Below are 19,904 nucleotides of genomic sequence, written 5' to 3'. Positions count from 1 at the left end.
TAGATATAATATTTCTGACACTATTTCTTAATTATTGACTTAATATTTACTAGCAGCTACGCCCCTGGCATCTTAGGGCTCTTTACTCAAAAGGGAAGCGATGATCTAGAAAATAGGCTTAAACACTCAAAGGGCCTATGTGAAGCTAACTGAAAATAAGAGAACCAAATCAGTGCAGTATTTATTGAGATCTATTGAATTCTTTACATAAATTCTCAATTTCTTGAATATTAACAGTGATGCTTCTCTGTAACTATGTCTGTTTGTCTGTGTATCAATTATTTCAAACTAACGATAACCTAAACATACACAAATGGTAGGTTTTAGTTTGTTTAACCACACTTTTTAATGGCTTCATTCTTTATGAAAAATATAATTTTAGTATTAATTTTTCATTAAATTTACCTTTTTGCAAACTTCCAATGTGGAGATATTCTAATGATATGAAGAAGTTTCCAATTAAAAGATGTCACAATTTTGATTATTCATTATTGTTGCGCTACTTAATTATGGACAAAAATTGTTCAAATAACAAAAAAAACAGTAATTATAAGTAGCGAAGCCACTCTATAATTCTTGTATGACAATCAGTTTGTAATACTATAGAGAAGATATTATTTTCTCAGCTGATGTTTTAGATATTCGGTTATTTTTTTGTGAAGATTCCCTATAACAATAAGTTCTAGTATGTAATTTATTTTGTCGTTCTGTCTATCAATTATGCTAAAAATACAATTGTGATTTTTTCTCTTTAAAAATGCTTTTAAAAAATTCTTTTTCTTATTTCATTCATGATTTTTTGGTGCTTTGCTATTAGTTGGATGTTGTCATCCTTGTATTAGAAATATAAATACCTAGACAGAGTTATTTATGAATATACACATTCCTACAAGATTCATCTTTTAGAATAGTAGACAAGAAGAAATATAGATAAAATTATACAACATTGATAGAAAATAATTACACAGAAAAAAATTTATTGAAAAGAAAATGTATAAACATATATAAATATCAATTAATATTTTCTTGTTTAATTTAGCATTTGTTGCCCATATAGGTTTCCTACCTACAAGAAAAAAATTCAAAATTATTATTTCCAATTTAATAGGCCTATACAATGACTTTTGTGACCTTCGAGTCCAAATTCATGTATCTTACCTTCTAACTAATGTTTTTTTATAATTCTTTTTTTTCCAATACTGCAATAGGTTTCATGTTTTTTACAAATCTAATTTTAAAGTATAACAATCCCTTAACTTACTAACTATTGGCTTTAGTAATCCCAAATTTAGCTACCCCAGTTTATACAAAGAGATTTTCTAGTACTTTATTTATTCTAAACTGCAAGAGGTTTCGTGTTATTTTGCAAATATAATCTTAAAATGTTCTAATCCCTATTCTTGCTAAAAGATAGATTTCTATAAACCAGTTCTACCCGTTGGCTTTTGTGACCTTTCAGTCCTGTTTTCAGATATCCTAGCCACAAGTCTTTTTATATTTCTAATTTCATTTCTCTACTACAATAGGTTTCATGTTTTTTTTACCCAGCTATGCATTTTTGATTATCTACATAGATAATAAATCTTTTTACGCATTTTTACCAATACTCCAAGAGGTTTTGTGTTTATTGCAAATATAATTATAGATTATACACATCCCCTGACTTGGTAAAAGATAAAGATATTTCTAAACAAGTCATATCCGTTAGCTTTTGTAACCTTTTAGTAAAAAATTCATTTACCCCAGCTACGAGTCAAAGATTTTTGATAAATTTTTCCCATTGTGCGTGAGGTTTTGTGTTTCTTACAAATATAATTATAAAGTATAAACATCCCTTACCTAGCTAAAAGATAGATATTTATAAACCAGTCCTATCCGTTGGCTTTTGTGACCTTTTAGTCCAAAACTCAGCTATCTCAGCTACGCATTTTTGATTATTTTCATATATTATATATCGTTTTACCCATACTCCAATAGGTTTCGTGTTTTTTTACAAATGAAATTGTAAAGTATACTCATCCCTTTACTAGCTAAAAGATAGATTGATAGATATTTATAAACCAGTCTGTTGGCTTTTGTGACCTTTCAGTCCCAAATTCATCTTTTACAAAATAAAATTGCTTATAGTTTTTACAAATGAAATTTTAAAGTATACACATCCCTTAACTGGCTAAAAGATAGATTGATAGCTATTTATAAACCAGTCCTATCCAATGGCTTTTGTGACCTTTCAGTCCCAAATTTAGCTATCCCAGCTACAAGTCAAAGATTTTTGATAAATTTTTACCAATACTACAAGAGGTTTTGTGTTTTTACAAATATAACTTTAGGCATACACATCCCTTAACTAGCTTAAAGATAGATTGATAGATATTTTTAAACCAGTCCTATCCGTTGGCTTTTGTGACCTTTCAGTCCCAAATTCAGCTATCCCAGCTACGAGTCAAAGTTTGAGTCCTTGATTACAAGACTGGATGGCACGCAGAAGTCCAGAGCAGGTAAAATTATTGTTTGTAGTAACTCTATCCGTCTATCCTTATTATGAAGTTAAAGGATATCTGGCGTTCTGTGTGTGTGTCTGTGTGTACAGAAGGATCTCACTGACTGCTGAACCCATATGGTTCTTCTTAACAATTTAGCTTATCATAGGTTCTAGGCAGGTTCATAACTACTTTTTGAAAGGGTTCAACCACCATTCAAAGAAAAAAAATATCTGTAACTTTTAAACCAATTTAGTTTCTAACGGCTTTTGGGGAGAGGTTTAACATCCCATCCCAACTCTTCCTTCGCTCCAGTGTTCTTAGATGCCTCTAGGGGTGTAGCTTCTATATGTAATTTTTATAATTATTCTTTTTGTTTTTTTATTATTTGCTAGTGACAATTATTTATAAAGATTTGTATCTCTAAAAGACTTTTGGTACTTTTTGATTCTAAGGAATGTCATTTGCCAAAAAAATGAAAAAATTTTGGAAGATTTTGTTATCAAAGGTTGAAAATTACAAGTATCTTAAAACACAATCTAATGTTGCTAGGCTTTTTCAAAATATAATAGTAGTTATTTATTGCATTATATTATAGACAGCTTTCCGCCGATATCAAAGCAAAAAAAATAGCACAATGATAAAAATCTACATAAATGCAATCTTTTATCATCATTACATATATGTTTATCAATTTATATTATCCCTTATCCCTTAGTATCATCACATTATTCTTAATAAAAAATTCTAACAAATCCTCCCCTCCCCCTTTTCTGTAGACTAAAATTGTTGGTAAAAAAGTGTTTACAACCCAATCAAGATTTTAAAAAAATTGGTACCATCCTTTCTTAATAAATCATCTTGGCTTGTGTCTTTATAAGCCAAAGCATTCCCCAATCCTAATTGACTATTGTCAATCATATGATAAAGCAGCAGTAGGAACCTTTTTTGATTTATTTAGTCATGTCGCCTTTTTTATCGTACTCAACCTCAAATATGCTTAATTTTTCTACCTTTTCTTCATAAAACTTGCGAGTAAGAATTTTGATGCTTTTCCTCAAAGTACCTGTCGAGCAATAACCCCCCCCTTATTTTTTTGAAAATTAGTAGGGGTTCTTTTTCTATGCCTAAACTCTGCAGGGTCTATAAATGTGATGCCCTATTCCCCGGGTTTTTTTTAGGCTCTTTTTTAACCTAACCCGACTGACCTAAAGTAATAAGTAATAAATGAAAAATCTGCTTCTTATTTTTAAATAAGTGAGGATTTAACGTCGTGATTCCCCTCCCCCCCCCCCCCTACCCCCCAACTTTTGAAACCTTTTTTTTTACCTGACTTAGAATTAAAAAAAAACCTTTAATTCCTTATTCAACCCCCACAAAATAGAAAAAACTTCTATGAAGCGTCTAAAAGCGTCTATGAAGGGGGGGGGGGGGGGGGTTAATAGACAATCTTAGAAAACTGGCCAGGTTTTCTGCACTCCGTTTGCAATTGACACTTTATAAATACTTTTATATGTATTTAGATAGATAGATAGATTATTGACACTTTATAAATACTTTCATATTTACTTTTTCTAACACTCTGTTTATTTAAAAACGTATAAACTTTTTTTATCTAGCTAAAAGTAAAAGGGTGTTGCTATGTAAGTTTTTGTTTGATTGACTATGGTCTTTCAACGTCCTAACCCTTCGGGCTACACAGACTCATTATAACCTAACCTAACCAATCAAAACTACAAACTCCCCATGTTTCAAAAAAAGGAAGGGGGTTCATCATTGCTTGAAAGCGCGACAATCGTTTGGCTTTGATATTTGTGGATATTTTCATTCTTGTTACATTTGGCAATATCTTTAGAAGAACTTGATTGATAATTTTAAAAGCCTATATAGTATTTTTTCTTGATTTTCAACTTTTCCTGTATTTTTCTTAAAAATGAAAGTAATAATATAATCGAGAAATGTTTAAGATGAAATAAGATAAATATATATAATTAATTTTCTACTTTATTTTTGGCATCATATATCCCAATGGATATATGATATACGTGGATGTATTGACAGGAGAAAAGTTGGTCAGTTTGTTCATCCAGAAGGACAACTTTGAGATAGGACAATGGATGATAAATGTTCATCCCAAAAGTTAATGAACAAAATTGTGAAAGTATACATTTATTGACTGAAAAGATTAGACATTACTTTTTGAACTCACCAATTAAGATTTAATGAAAGGTGCCCAAAGTTTTGAAGCCATTAATGAAATAAAGTGTTTATAAATCATTGGGTACCAGTATAATTTAAAGCCTAATGTCACCCCCCCCCCCCCCTTTAAAACTTAAGGTTTAAAAAGAAAAAAGATATGTTTTAATGAAATATTTTGTCAAGGGGCCCTTTCTCTTAGGATTGAGGGGTCTCCTTTCCCCTAAATAATAATAAACTTTCCTTGGACCTATAAGAAGCTACACCGTTAAAGAGAACCCTATCGGTCCAGTGGTTAGCTAGATTTTAAGCTACAGACAAACAGATGGACATACTATTACTTTTACATGAGAACAATAAAATAGATGCTAGATTGTAAAAGAGAACCATATCGGTTCAGCGGTTAGCAAACAGACAGATGAACATCCTGTTACTTTTACATAAGGTTAATATAATAATAGTGTAAACTTAAACGTCTAAGAGTAAATTTACCACTCACAAAAATTTTAAGAAATCATGAAATTACCCCATCAAGCCTTTGAAAACCCTTCTTTTACCCCCTAAAAAAAAAGGCTTGGACGTCCCTGAATGTAAACTATTTTCTAGAAATTGTGTATTTGCACAATGTAAACTCTTATAAGAATACTTTTACATTGCAAAATACTTTTTCAATCTATTTCAATCAAAAAGGATGACAACATCCATAAAACGAAGCTTTACAATCAGAAGGAAGGACAAACGAACAATAACTCGTGTAGTGTGTCAAAACTTAATAAGAAGTTTGATCTTATTATTATTATTTAATCCAACCTATCAAGATTTAATAAAAAGTCCCCAAAGTTTTTAAGTCAACATAGGAGAGTTTAAAAAACTTTGGGTACCCTCCTCCCTCCCCATCAGATAGAAAATATTATGAGTATAATAAAAAGTTTAGTATCTAGTCTCAAGGAGGCTTTATTTAAAATATTAATAAACTTTAATAAAAATTTTCTTATATTTTTCTTTTTACCATTCAAGAAAAGAATAAAGCCCATATTCTATTTTTTTGAAACTCGCAGTAAAGGGTTAAATTAAAATAAGAATAAATGATAAACATTAATTTTTCTTAAAGCCACTAGAGGAATTTTTTCTTTATTTATTTTGACTTATTTTCATTTTAGAAAGCGTAATTACTTTTAAAACTCAATAACTCTTATTTTTTATATTAATTTCAAAATTTTGTTTATTAAAATGTAAATTATTTTTCTAAAAAGTAATTATCAACATTATTACTCTCTTCTTTAGCCATTCATTAGTTTAGGTTTAATAATTGAATTAGTGTTAACGAATACCATGATCTTCTCATATTTGCAGAGAATTTAAGTTCTCTATTTAAGTATAGAATATTTAATAAATCATTTTTCCAGTTTGGCTTCGAAACCAATTAAAATCTTCTGGTTCAGAATTGGTTATTTGCCATACTGAAAATACTGTTAGACCAGGCCTTAAGCCTCTCAAGACTAACAAAACTGTTAATAATTTTATAATATTTCTTTTTACTATTTTAGAAAGTTGTCTTAACAATTATATATCTATCTATCTAAGTACCTCTACTTCATACTTAAGCAAATATGACTATCTATATGATTATCTATCTATCTATCTAGGTACCTTCAAATTATAATTATCTATCTATCTATCTAGGTACCTCTACAAAGTATGACTATCTATCTTCCTACTCAAGCAAATATGACTACCCAACAAGCTCAAGTACTTATGGATCTTCAAGAGAAACAGGGTGAGTTATTCTATACATCTAGAATTAATCTATCTATCTACCTCCCTATAATTCTGTTTATCTATCAATTAATCCATCCCTCTATTTACTCAATTTTCTTGCTAAATTCATAGTTTTTTATTTGGTGGTTTTATCTAAAACGATTTTGGTTAAAAATTAAGTTTTTCAAAATATCATGAATCTAATAGGACTCAAAAAATATCTGTAAAAAAGCTTATAACTTTTTTATCACACTTTCTGCTAGAAATAAAACATTAAGATTTTTAACTTAATTTTGCTAAAAAAGGTTTAATGTAAAAAATTAATTTTTGCTTTGTTACTTTTTTAAAACTCTAATATCTAAGTTGTAAATGTAGGTAAAATTTTTTTTTTCTTCATATACTTGGATGAGAATTCATCGAGAACAAACCATATGCTACAAACCATATGCTACTTTTGATGATAAATTAAGAAAAAAGGGCTGTAGATCCTAAAAAGAATTGTTGTCTTACTGTAGATTTATCTAGATATAGTAGCTCAACCTACAGAAGTCCCTATAGTAGTAGTACATCAAGCTATAGAGCTAGGTCAACCTATAGTTCTTCCACTATCTATATATCTATCTATCTATATATATATATCTATCTATCTATCTATTTATCTACCTATCTATCTATTTATCTATCTATCTGTCTATCTAGGTATAGTAGCTCAACCTACAGAAGTCCCTATAGTAGTAGTACATCAAGCTATAGAGCTAGGTCAACCTATAGTTCTTCTACTATCTATCTATCTATCTATCTAGATATAGTAGCTCAACCTACAGGAGTCCCTATAGTAGTAGTACACCAAGCTATAGAGCTAGGTCAACCTATAGTTCTTCCACTATCTATATATCTATCTATCTATATATATATATCTATCTATCTATCTATTTATCTACCTATCTATCTATTTATCTATCTATCTGTCTATCTAGGTATAGTAGCTCAACCTACAGAAGTCCCTATAGTAGTAGTACATCAAGCTATAGAGCTAGGTCAACCTATAGTTCTTCTACTATCTATCTATCTATCTATCTAGATATAGTAGCTCAACCTACAGGAGTCCCTATAGTAGTAGTACACCAAGCTATAGAGCTAGGTCAACCTATAGTTCTTCCACTATCTATATATCTATCTATCTATATATATATATCTATTTATCTACCTATCTATCTATTTATCTATCTATCTGTCTATCTAGGTATAGTAGCTGTTTCGGTATGTATTTCTTGTATTCCCTGGCAAGTTCGAACCCATTAATCCCTGTTTCCTTACACCAAAATTCCCCAGAGAATGAGTGTGTTACGCGGCATTCCTAACTATCTCCGCGCGGCGCGTGGCTTGTAAACGAACAAAAGAGACGCGCACTTTTCCTTTGATTAGTCCCACGTGAGGAGCTACGTGAATGAAAATAATGTATTGCTTGAATATACATGCGCTCTGATGTGTGGAATATCTCAAACAAGCCTTCCTGCTTAGTTTGACATCATATGTGGTAAGAATTTATCTTTTAATTCTTGAAAATAAGCGTAGAATGGTACAATTTTATGAAGAAATTTAAATCATTAATTTTTCAACAAATAGACCATTTAACTGCTAAGTTTTGATATACGAATATTTACTTTTATATTATTGATCATTTTATTCTAAAATTATCAATTTCTGATGCGATTTAATATGTTTCGTGCCAATTTAAAGTTTTTTAGAAAATTCATATTTTTTATTAAATTGAAATCACGCAACCTCGATGTTACAAAAATAATAACCATTAATTTTATGTAATTAATTCTTATATTTTTGTTTTAGACTTACTGTTTTCATGGTAATAAATACACATTCGTAAACTTCACTATGTTGGTCATTCGGAGGGCTTGGAGATAAGATTTCGAGAACGGCTAGGCATTGCGTTCCGAAACAGTAGCTCAACCTACAGAAGCCCCTATAGTAGTAGTACACCAAGCTATAGAGCTGGCTCAACCTATAGTTCTTCTACTATCTATCTATCTTTATATATATATATATATATATCTATCTAGATATAGTAGCTCAACCTACAGAAGTCCATATAGTAGTAGTACATCAAGCTATAGAGCTAGGTCAACCTATAGTTCTTCCACTATCTATATATCTATCTATCTATATATATATCTATCTATCTACCTATCTATCTATTTATCTATCTATCTGTCTATCTAGGTATAGTAGCTCAACCTACAGAAGCCCCTATAGTAGTAGTACATCAAGCTATAGAGCTAGGTCAACCTATAGTTCTTCCACTATCTATATATCTATCTATCTATATATATATCTATCTATCTACCTATCTATCTATTTATCTATCTATCTGTCTATCTAGGTATAGTAGCTCAACCTACAGAAGCCCCTATAGTAGTAGTACATCAAGCTATAGAGCTAGGTCAACCTATAGTTCTTCCACTATCTATATATCTATCTATCTATATATATATCTATCTATCTATCTATTTATCTACCTATCTATCTATCTGTCTATCTAGGTATAGTAGCTTAACCTACAGAAGTCCCTATAGTAGTAGTACACCAAGCTATAGAGCTGGCTCAACCTATAGTTCTTCCACTATCTATCTATCTATCTATCTAGATATAGTAGCTCAACCTACAGAAGTCCCTATAGTAGTAGTACACCAAGCTATAGAGCTGGCTCAACCTATAGTTCTTCTACTATCTATCTATATATATATATCTATCTAGATATAGTAGCTCAACCTACAGAAGTCCATATAGTAGTAGTACACCAAGCTATAGAGCTGGATCAACCTATAGTTCTTCCACTATCTATCTAACTATATATCTATCTATCTATCTCTCTATCTATCTATCTATCTAGATATAGTAGCTCAACCTACAGAAGTCCATATAGTAGTAGTACACCAAGCTATAGAGCTGGATCAACCTATAGTTCTTCCACCATTGCCGATGCTGATGACTTAACAAGGTGGGTATAATCCATTGCATAATTAGGTAATTGGTCAAAGTGTCTCAGAAATCAGCCATGTGACGTCATAAAAATGAAGGAGATGAGAGGAAAAGTAGGAAAGAAAAACCCTAAAAAAGAGATGGATAATTCCTCATTTTTATGACGTCACATGGCTAATTTTTTAAACACGTTGTCCAATTACATAATTAGTAGAGCTTATCTATAAATAGGAAATGTTTATCTAGCATATCTATGAAATCGATTAATTTTCGCTGGATTAGAACCAGTTCTCGGCCATACTGAAAAATAATGTTTAGCATCGTATTACAGACAATTTTCCATGAATATATAAAAATCATAAAATTATATCCATGTTAAATAACAAATTTTCTCTAATTACAAATGATTTATTTACTCTTATAATATTGTCCCTAAAAGGATTGTCTCTCATAATGTTTATTCTATGTATGCATTATTTTTCCAAGAATTATTTTGAGAAATATTACAATAAACCACAGTTATAGATATAGTCTATGCAACAGCTTCATTACTGTATCATTATTACTGTATTATAGTCTACTATTCTCTATATTTTAGGAATTATTTTGAGAAATATTACAATAAAACAACTGCTTCAGGCATTGTGGATGTAAATATAATATTATTTCTGTATTATAGTCTACTATTCTCTATATTTTAGGAATTATTTTGAGAAATATTACAATAAAACAACTGCTTCAGGCATTGTGGATGTAAATATAATATTATTTCTGTATTATAGTCTACTATTCTCTATATTTTAGGAATTATTTTGAGAAATATTACAATAAAACAACAGCTTCAGACATTGTAGATGGGAATGATAGACAAAGGTAATGTAATTAAAATTTCCTAATATAATTAAAACCAGAAAAAACTTCGCCCCTCTCCAAAAAAACCCCTAAAATTTAAAAGTGGAGGGTCTACTTTCTCCCCTCTTCCTGCTCTTAAAAGCCCCTAAAGAACTGTAGGGGCATAACCTCTAGTTCTTCTATATTTGATCATATCAAGAGTAATAAGGATCCATCTATATCCATCTATTTATCTATCCAACCAACTATCTTTCAACCACTTAGTATCCCAAAACATTCAATATATCTTTAAGAGGCAATTATATATTTAGTATGTCCCGAGGCTCTAGAGTACTGTCAGTATACATATATAGATAAGGCGAGCACCCCCTATGTTTCAGAATCTATCTATCTATCTATCTATCTATCTATCTATCTATCTATCTATTTAGTATGTCCCGAGGCTCTAGAGCACTGTCAGTTTATATAAATGAGGCGAGCACTCCCTATGTCTCAGAATATATCTATCCATCCATCTATCTATCTATCTATCTATCTATCTATCTATCTATATGTCTATCTATCTATATATTTAGTATGTCCCGAGGCTCTAGAGCACTGTCAGTTTATATAGATGAGGCGAGCACCCCCTATGTCTCAGAATCTAAAAGAGTTACTAGGTAACAATAAGAATATATTAAATCATAAATAATAATTTTTTCTTTTTATATCAACAAAATAGCTTAAGAACTATACAGGGCCCTATCTATATATGTGTATTGCCTGAAGGCTAAAGCCCAATCGGTTCAGCGGTTATTGAGATCTTAAGCTTCAGGCAGACAGACAGACATCGTTCTACTTTGTATTATCCTTTAATAACAAAATATTTTACTGTCATTGTGTGTATACCGAAGATTCGATCGCTAGCCGCTTAATAAATAAGCATTGTCTTTTTAAAGTTTTAATCCATGTACAAAAGTAGCAGGACGTCTGTCTATCTTTTTGTAACAAAGCATCTCAAGTATAATGTAAAGTATAAAAACTATGTTCATGCTGGAAAAGTATTATCGAGCGTGACAGGACTCGAACCTGCAATCCCCAGATCCGAAGTCTGGTGCCTTATCCATTAGGCCACACGCCCCTTCTACGTTATTAGGATAATATTAACACTAAGTTCTAATTGAAGTAAATGACAATTCTAGTCGCAAGAATAAATATTTACCACCATGCACGAAACCTATTACTTGTATATCCATATACTAAAGTAACAGGATGTCTATTTGTTTGTACCGAAGGATCTCGCTAACTACTGAACCGATATGGTTCTCTTTTATGGTGTAGCTTCTCATGGCTCCATGGAAGGTTTTAATTTTTTTGGGGGGAAATTGTTTTACCTTAATTAAATAAAAGTTCAACCAACACCACTTCAAGTAACCCCTAGAGGCCTCTAGGGGCGTTATTCATAAAATAAATAGTTAAATTAAAAAAATTTTCTTTGATGGCCATTAAAAATTAAGAGGAAAGAATGATTGTCAATTGATAAAATGTTTAGTTTAATATGAAATATTTTTCTGATTGTCGTCTTACTTAGGATTTTGTCTAGAAAAAAATTCTAACAAGCGGGTCTGCAACTAGAGACCTTTTAAAACATTTAATAGAAAGGAGGAAGATAACTTGAACCTCCGATTTCAAATCCCCCCCAAAAAAAGTTTTGACGGAGTTTTTTCTAAGGGTGATTTTATAACTTTATTAGTGGTATACTCCCTAAATTGATTATACGCCTTTCCTGGACCTTTCCTAGAAGCTGCTTTGTAAACGTAGGACCTTTTCGGTTCAGAGTAGATCCTTTGCTATACAGATATTTAGATTAACTATTCATAACAATTTCTTAACCATAGAAGTAGGAAACAGGACAAATTTTTTTCCTAATGCAAATCATGAATTTCTGTGATATTTTTGACACGTCAATTCTAAAATGTAAATTTTGAGAGGGTTTTAAAAAATCTCCCTTTCCCAAAAAAATTACAGAACTATTTTGTTTTCTTTTCAGGGCAACATCAGTTCTCGACGAAATTGGGGATAACACAAGAAAAAATAGATATTCCAGACTCCTATCTGTTTCTAATGATGATGGTATGATAGATAGATAGATAGATAGATAGATAGATAGATAGATGGATAGATAGATGAATAGATAGATGGATATATAGATGGATAGATAGATGGATAGAAAGATGGATAGATAGATGGATAGATAGATGGATAGATAGATGAATAGATAAAGAAAAGAAATAGATATTCCAGACTCCTATCTATTTTAATGATGATTGTATGATAGTTAGATGAATAGATATATAGATAGATATATATATATCGATAGATAGATTGATAGATAAAAAAAATGATATTCCAGACTCCTATTCGTTTCTAATGACGATGGTAAGAGAGATAGAAAGATAAATAGATAGTGAGATATATAATATATAAAAGATAGACTGGGAGAATAATTAAGATATCAGAAATTGATAGTTAGAGAGATAAAAAGATATTGAAGATAGTAATTCCAGACTGCTATCAGTTCAAATTCTTCAATAATGTTAAATATTGGTAAATGAATAGATTGATAGTTAATAAGATTAACAGATAGAAAGATAAAAAGAATCATAAATTCGTAGGTGTTTAATAAAAATTAGTATATAGATCAATTCATTAATAAATAAAAAGGATAGACGGGCAAATTAACAACAATTAAAACAGAAATAAATCAATAACAGACTGCTTATAGACAGATAAGGAAAAAAGTAAATGGAGAAAGTCGCTCAATGGGATAATCACTCATTTTTATGACTTCACATGTCTTTTTTTAGCAACTTTCTACATTTACAAAAAGAATATTCGATTTTTTTTAGATGCTCAAACAACCCCATCCTATCTTACATCTAGAAGAAGCAGTCTGGCACCTAGGGCCACTCAATCATTCTTGGACAGGTAATAAATAGATAGATAGATAGATAGTAACAACTCCATCCTATCTTACATCCATCAGAAGCAGTCTGGCACCTAGGGCCACTCAATCATTCTTGGACAGGTAATAGATAGATAGATAGATAGTAACAACCTCATCCTATCTTACATCCCGCAGAAGCAGTTTGGCACCTAGGGCAACTCAATTATTTCTAGACAGGTAACTTTGTAATTGATAGATAGATAAGTAGATAGATAGATAGTAACAACTCCATCCTATCTTACATCCCGCAGAAGCAGTCTGGCACCTAGGGCCACTCAATCATTCTTGGACAGGTAGATAGATAGATAGATCGTCGCACACTTATGACTAAAGTCATGTATATTTTGCAGTAAATACTACTACTTTATTTGATGTATTGATAAAGTTGTCAGACATCTGGATCTTAATCTTTCTTTTGGACCATGGAAAGAACACGAATTAGCCGGTTTCATCGTATTTTCGTCGTATTTTTATGTAGCTTTTGATGCTATTTTATGTTAGGTTATGTGAATGTTAATGATTGTCCCGCAGGGTTAGCGCCTCCCCCCCCCCGCAGGGGCTAGTAATATGAGAAAAGCGCTAATGTGAAAATATCTTGAAACCCACTTTCTTTCCATGATCCCTTTTAAATTTTTTTTTGTTTTTAAGGACAAAAATTGGTCTTTATTTTTTACAAATGCTAGTCTCTTTGCAAAATACAAAATTTGTTTTATCAAAAAGCAAATAAATTCCTAATCAATATTTTTTGTTCAGAGATGATTCTAATGACTATACCAAGAGCAGCTACACAAGATATACGGATAGGTAAATTAATGGATATAGTATATATATAAATAGATAAATAGATAGATAGATAGATAGATAGATAGATAGATAGATAGATAGATAGATAGATAGATAGATAGATAGATAGATAGATAGATAGATAGATAGATAGATAGATAGATAGAGATTATTTAAATGACTACACCAAGAGCAGCTACACAAGATATACGGAAAGGTAAATTGGAAATTGATGGATATATTATTTCTTGGATATTGCACTAGATTTTCATGTACTCTTGTAAACTAAAACTTGCAGCTGGCTAAAATAACGTTATCTTCCACTTTTGTCCTATCTCCACCCCTCCTACTGGATGAACGAAATGATCACTAAATGCGGCCCATGTTAACATGCTAAATTGACGACAATTATTTCCCTGCCAATGTATACAAGTATATTCTATATATCTATTAGTACACTATTTTTAATATTTAAACAAGGATGACGACATCCAATAAAAGATATTACAAAAAATAAAAAGAAAGACATTTTCCCAAAAATAATTATCCCAGAATTAGAAATATTCGAATATAGTTTAAGCAAGGCTTTGAAACCGATTGATGATTTGATATCCTCTGGATCTGAACTTGTTCTTAGCCAAACTGACATGTCGTACTACAGACAATTTTCCACGAATATTAAAATAAAAAATAATATTATTACCAGCTTTGTTAGCACTGGCTATCAGCCTCCCGGGGCTAACAAAACTAGTTTTAATCTCATAATATTTCATTTGATATCCATGGAAAGCTGTCTATAATACGGTGCATTAAAAAACTATTCTAATTTTAGTACTAAAGATGAAGAAACCAAACCGACAGAATTCAAATCAAGATTTTTAAACAGGTTTGAAGCTATTTTTCATTCTTATAGCGAAGCTACTTATTATTAGAGATATGGTAGGTCATCACGTCTGTTCGTCTATTTTGCTTTTATTGAGAGAACATTTAGAATATTTCTTTGGAATAGCTAATTTCGTTTCCTCCCCCAAAATACTTTGAGGACCTATTAGAAACTTAATTAAAGAAGAACTGTATCAGTCAAGCGGTTATCGAGATCCTTTGGTTCAAACAGACACACACAGAGATAGAATGACTAATAGACATCATTTTACTTTTATAGAAGGATAACACTTTTAAAACTCAAAATAAAGAACATTAAGTTATGGTAGCCCCGAGGAGATATTTTTCACTATGACTGAGAACCGGTTCTAATCCAGTGGATATTAATCGGTTTCAAAGCCATACTTGAAAGGCAATTGTTGCCCCACAAATGAAGGGCAGGGTATTTTGTTGCCCAATTATTTGTTCGTGAGATTATACCTAGAATTGCATAATTTTAACCTTTATGCATTTTTTGATTTGACAAGCGCTTTTAATAGTGTTTAATGCGTAGCTTTTTCTTAGAAATGCGTAAATATAAAATAAGTGTTTATCTGATGATTAAAAATTTTCTGTATGGCTTTGAAACCGATTGATATATGCTGGATTAGAACCGGTATACTAAAAATCATGTATAGCATCGAATTATAGAATATAAAAATAGAATCATAAGATTATTTATATCAATTATCTCGGACTAACAAAACTATTGGCTTAACAACTTTGTAAACTATTAAATCTGGATTGGATGGTTTAAACTTGCAATATTCAAACTTTTCAACCAATAATTTTAATCCATAAATGGGGGATTTTTTGTAGTCCTGTAGAAACACCAAAGAGTGAAAAAAAATTATGATAGACAAAACAAAAAATGCATTAAATGCGTTGGTTTCACAAGTTTAGTAATACAAATTCAAACTTTTTTGTGCAAATGATATTACAAAGATATAACATTCCACAATAGTAGTTCAGCTAGAAACCTCTAGGGGCATTTGTAGTGGGGTTAGCCCCCTCCCCCCGTTCACATTAAAAAAGTAGAAAATCTATTTGGGGAGTAATTTTTTCTTCAAGCTATTTTATTCGAAGGGTGGTGGTAATCTCCATCGAAATAATTCCAGGACCTATGAGAAGCTACATTGTAAAGGAAAACAGACAAAAATTTCGTAGGTTTTTGATTAATAATTTTTTTTATTTGTTTTAGAGATAAAGAAAATGATGTAAATGGCGATAGTTCTCATACCACTAGAAGGTAAATACAGTGTGTTTTTTTATGAGAACTTTTTTGAAAGCAATTTTACCCCACTTATAATTATCAGAATTTAATGGATAATGGCTTATTTTCTTCGTTTTTTAAGGGAAATTATGAAACAACCAAAAAAATTACAGTTTTTGTTGAAAAAGTACAGTAAAGTTGAAAATTAAAAACTTAGGTGTCAACATCTAAAAATGGTTTTAGCGCATTTTTCTTATGTTCAAATATTCTACCTTTTGCAAGAATGGCTGCAAAACGCTTCAAAGTTGAGATATAGAGCTATAAATTTATACAGATACTATTGGGGACATGTACTAGAATAGGTCAAAGTTTGAAGGTCATATCTCAATCAGGGAGAAAGTACTGGCCCCCCAAAGTTGACTACTGAAAATCCAATTTTGAGCATAAGAAAAATGCGCTAAAACCATTTTTAGATGCAATGTTGTCACCTAAGTTTTTAATTTTCAACTTTACTGTACTTTTTCAACAAAAACTGTAATTTTTTTTGGTTGTTTCATAATTTCCCTTAACCCTTACAGCTCGGGCCCCAATTCCCACCTTAATAGATCGGGGGGGGGGGGGGGCTCCAAGAGCCCCCCCCCCTCTATCTCGGCTCCTGTTACAGATAAAGACGTAAATTTTTTTTCTGGTGGTTCATGTGTATTTTTAGAGAAAATTACTTTTTCTAGTCATAGCAGCCAGGCCGCTCCTTAGCCGCTTTTTAGCGGCCAGCCGCTAAATTTTAAAACAGCTGTAGAGCGGCCAATTTTGCAGCTAGGATGACCAAATTTTAGGACGAACTTTTATTTTTCATAACAAAAAAATTACTCTTTCTGATCATTGCCAAAAAATGGCAAATAACGGAAACCGCCATTTTCGGCGGTTAAGGCGGTAAAACAGCGGTTGGCGGCGCCAATTAATATTTTGATCTGTTTGATGTTGCTCAAGGATTTACCGAAAAAATTTATAGGACTCTAGCTGTAATAGAAGCCACGATATTCATGATATATGTCTGTAGTAAAAGCCGGACAAAAATCGGTCATAAAGTCGGTCAGGGAGCGGTCAAACGGTCATAACACATTTTTTCTCAGAAGGTCATTGATATCTAAGTATTCACCAAAGAAATTTTAGGTTTCTCCTTATACACAAAAGTCATAATGTAGAAATTAAGATTTTTTTAGAATTTTTTTCTAATTTTGGTGCTACCCAACCGACTTTGACCGGACACCACGACCGACACAGACCAGATATCCTAATAAAATCAACTCTTGCCGACGTATAATTACTAAACTTAAAAAGTCATGAAGTCACAGCACTCCATCTTACCTACAAAAAAAATGAGATTGAAAAAAGATCTGTAAGGGTTAAAAAACGAAGAAAATAAGCCATTAATCATTAAATTCTGATAACTATAAGTGGGGTAAAATTGCTTTCAAAAAAGTTCTCATAAAAAAAAAACACACTGTACAATTAGGGATCTAAAGGGACAATGGACGTTAAATTTATGTATATCCCCTAATGAAAATACACAAGATTAACCCTATTGTAATTTACATTTAGTGATTGAAACGTTTGGGCACTCAACTTAATGAACTAATCAATCAAAATTCATTAAATGCCCCCAAAGTTGTTAAGCTAACAAATAAGAAAACGTTCTTATAAAACTTCAAGGGCTAGTGTAACAAACAGCCCCTTGTCCCCTCCCTCCCTGAAATTCAATATATACATTATTCAAGATGGGCTATCAGACACAATAATTCGTCAAAATTAAAAAAGAAAGAGCTGTCCTTAATTATGACCAAACGCATAGTATAATAAACCGCATATTTTATTGCAAACAATTTTTGTTTATATTTAGTCACAAATATTCAAACCAATGATACTAGCGACGAAATTTTTGTATTCTTATTTTTTTCTCTGAAAGCCATCTTTTAAGAAATTAATTTTATAGCTGACTTATTATAAATGTATGTAAAGTAAAAAGATATAAAATTAAACAGACCGTCAGACAAATATAAAGTAAAAACACAATTAAATTTTTAAGGTCTACAAATCTATATAAATCTATCCCAAAATTACTTAGTACATCTATTACATACATTTTAGATGGACATATTTACGATCTAGTATTGATCAAATAATTACTTAGCCCATAACATTGTGTCTTATTTTTCTATGAATCAATATTCTAAAAATTAAAATTGGATAATTAAGAACATTACACAAAAGATCTAGTAAATAGGACATATTGACTTTAAAACACAAAAGTTTTAAGAAATACAATTATTTTTAGATCCAGTATTTTTGAGAATGGATCTAGCTACCAAAGGAGAGATTATACAAGGTATGTTTTATATAATTATATCTATATATCTATCTATCTATCTATATATCTTTCTATCTATCTATCTATCTATCTATCTATCTATCTATCTATCTATCTATCTATCTATCTATCTATCTATATATCTATCTATATATCTATCTATCTATCTATCTATCTATCTATCTATCTATCTATCTATCTATCTATCTATCTATCTATCTATCTATCTATCTATATATCTATCTGTCTATCTATCTATCTATCTATCTATCTATCTATATATCTATCTATCTATCTATCTATCTATCTATCTATCTATCTATCTATCTATCTATCTATCTATCTATCTATCTATCTATCTATCTATCTATCTATCTATATATCTATCTATCTATCTATCTATCTATCTATCTATCTATCTATCTATCTATCTATCTATCTATCTATCTATCTATCTATTTATCTATCTATCTATCCTAGAACCTACGGGGGCAGAACAGAAGCTGCCGATACAGATTCATACAAGTCACCTTATTCATACCAAGTAAGTCATATAATTTAGGGATATTCAGGGATAAGACAATGGATGATAAATTTATGTATATTCCCAAATAATGATACTCAATATTGACACTTCTGACAATTAGAATTGTTGGTCGAAAAGTTTGGACATATTTACATAACTTAATTATCCCCCCGCCCCCGTCCCCTTATTTTGTTTATTATCATTGGGAATATACAAAAATTTATCGTCCATTGTCTTATCCCTTTAGATCCATTAACTAATTGTTTCAAGTAATTTTCAAAATGTTATTTACAGTATAACTTTTAAAGAAGGATTTATGACAAACGTTTTTTAATCTTAAAAGAAGGTTATTAACATAAGTAGCAAAAGATATATTATAAAAAAATTAAATAAATATTGTATAAAAAAATATGATGATTTTTATTAAATCAAAAAAAAATAATTTTATCTGATAAGTTTTTCAATTCACCATCCGAAGAAAATTGTCTATAATAAGATGGTATTAATAGTTATTTATCGCATCGTATTATAGACAGCTTTCCGCGGTTATTAAAACATTTTTGTTAGTCCCTAGGGGCCGAATAGGAAGTAGATTTTTGTTTGTTTATTATTTTAGGTAAGGTTAAATTGGGTTAGAACGTCTCAGGGTTATGCATGGGTGGAAAAACTTCCCCACTTTTCCCTTTTGAAGTTTGAATATATATTTTTTTTTAATATGGGAAGCGGGGGGAGGGGTTATAAGTGCTCAAAGGGAACTTCATGTACTCGATCATATTTTAAAACAAGCTAATTAAAATGGATTTTTGATTAATTAAACTTTGAATTTT

The 19,904-nt window shown here is 30.8% G+C and overlaps 1 protein-coding gene and 1 non-coding gene across 2 annotated transcripts in view; one reads left to right on the top strand and one right to left on the bottom strand.

The window, feature by feature from the left end:
• Positions 1 to 2,416: 2,416 nt before the first annotated feature.
• LOC145327973 (ubiquitin carboxyl-terminal hydrolase 2-like) overlaps positions 2,417 to 19,904 on the top strand; it is a 100,045-nt gene continuing 82,557 nt past the window's right edge. The window contains exons 1-12 of the mRNA XM_080171493.1: positions 2,417 to 2,498; positions 6,360 to 6,453; positions 9,343 to 9,450; positions 10,236 to 10,304; positions 10,859 to 10,942; positions 12,313 to 12,395; positions 13,172 to 13,250; positions 14,023 to 14,073; positions 14,885 to 14,938; positions 16,175 to 16,222; positions 18,519 to 18,569; positions 19,032 to 19,095. Coding sequence (XP_080027619.1) covers positions 10,860 to 10,942; positions 12,313 to 12,395; positions 13,172 to 13,250; positions 14,023 to 14,073; positions 14,885 to 14,938; positions 16,175 to 16,222; positions 18,519 to 18,569; positions 19,032 to 19,095 — 513 coding nt within the window. The 5' untranslated portion in view covers positions 2,417 to 2,498; positions 6,360 to 6,453; positions 9,343 to 9,450; positions 10,236 to 10,304; position 10,859. The remainder of the gene's footprint in view (positions 2,499 to 6,359; positions 6,454 to 9,342; positions 9,451 to 10,235; positions 10,305 to 10,858; positions 10,943 to 12,312; positions 12,396 to 13,171; positions 13,251 to 14,022; positions 14,074 to 14,884; positions 14,939 to 16,174; positions 16,223 to 18,518; positions 18,570 to 19,031; positions 19,096 to 19,904) is intronic.
• Positions 11,331 to 11,403, bottom strand: TRNAR-UCG (transfer RNA arginine (anticodon UCG)). Its single transcript has one exon. It is a non-coding gene; the product is annotated as a tRNA-Arg (tRNA).

The sequence above is a fragment of the Acartia tonsa genome, chromosome 9, assembly GCF_053477335.1.
Source record: "Acartia tonsa isolate MP-2025a chromosome 9, ASM5347733v1, whole genome shotgun sequence".
Taxonomy (NCBI): domain Eukaryota; kingdom Metazoa; phylum Arthropoda; class Copepoda; order Calanoida; family Acartiidae; genus Acartia; species Acartia tonsa.
This window is presented reverse-complemented; position numbering and strand designations above follow the sequence as displayed.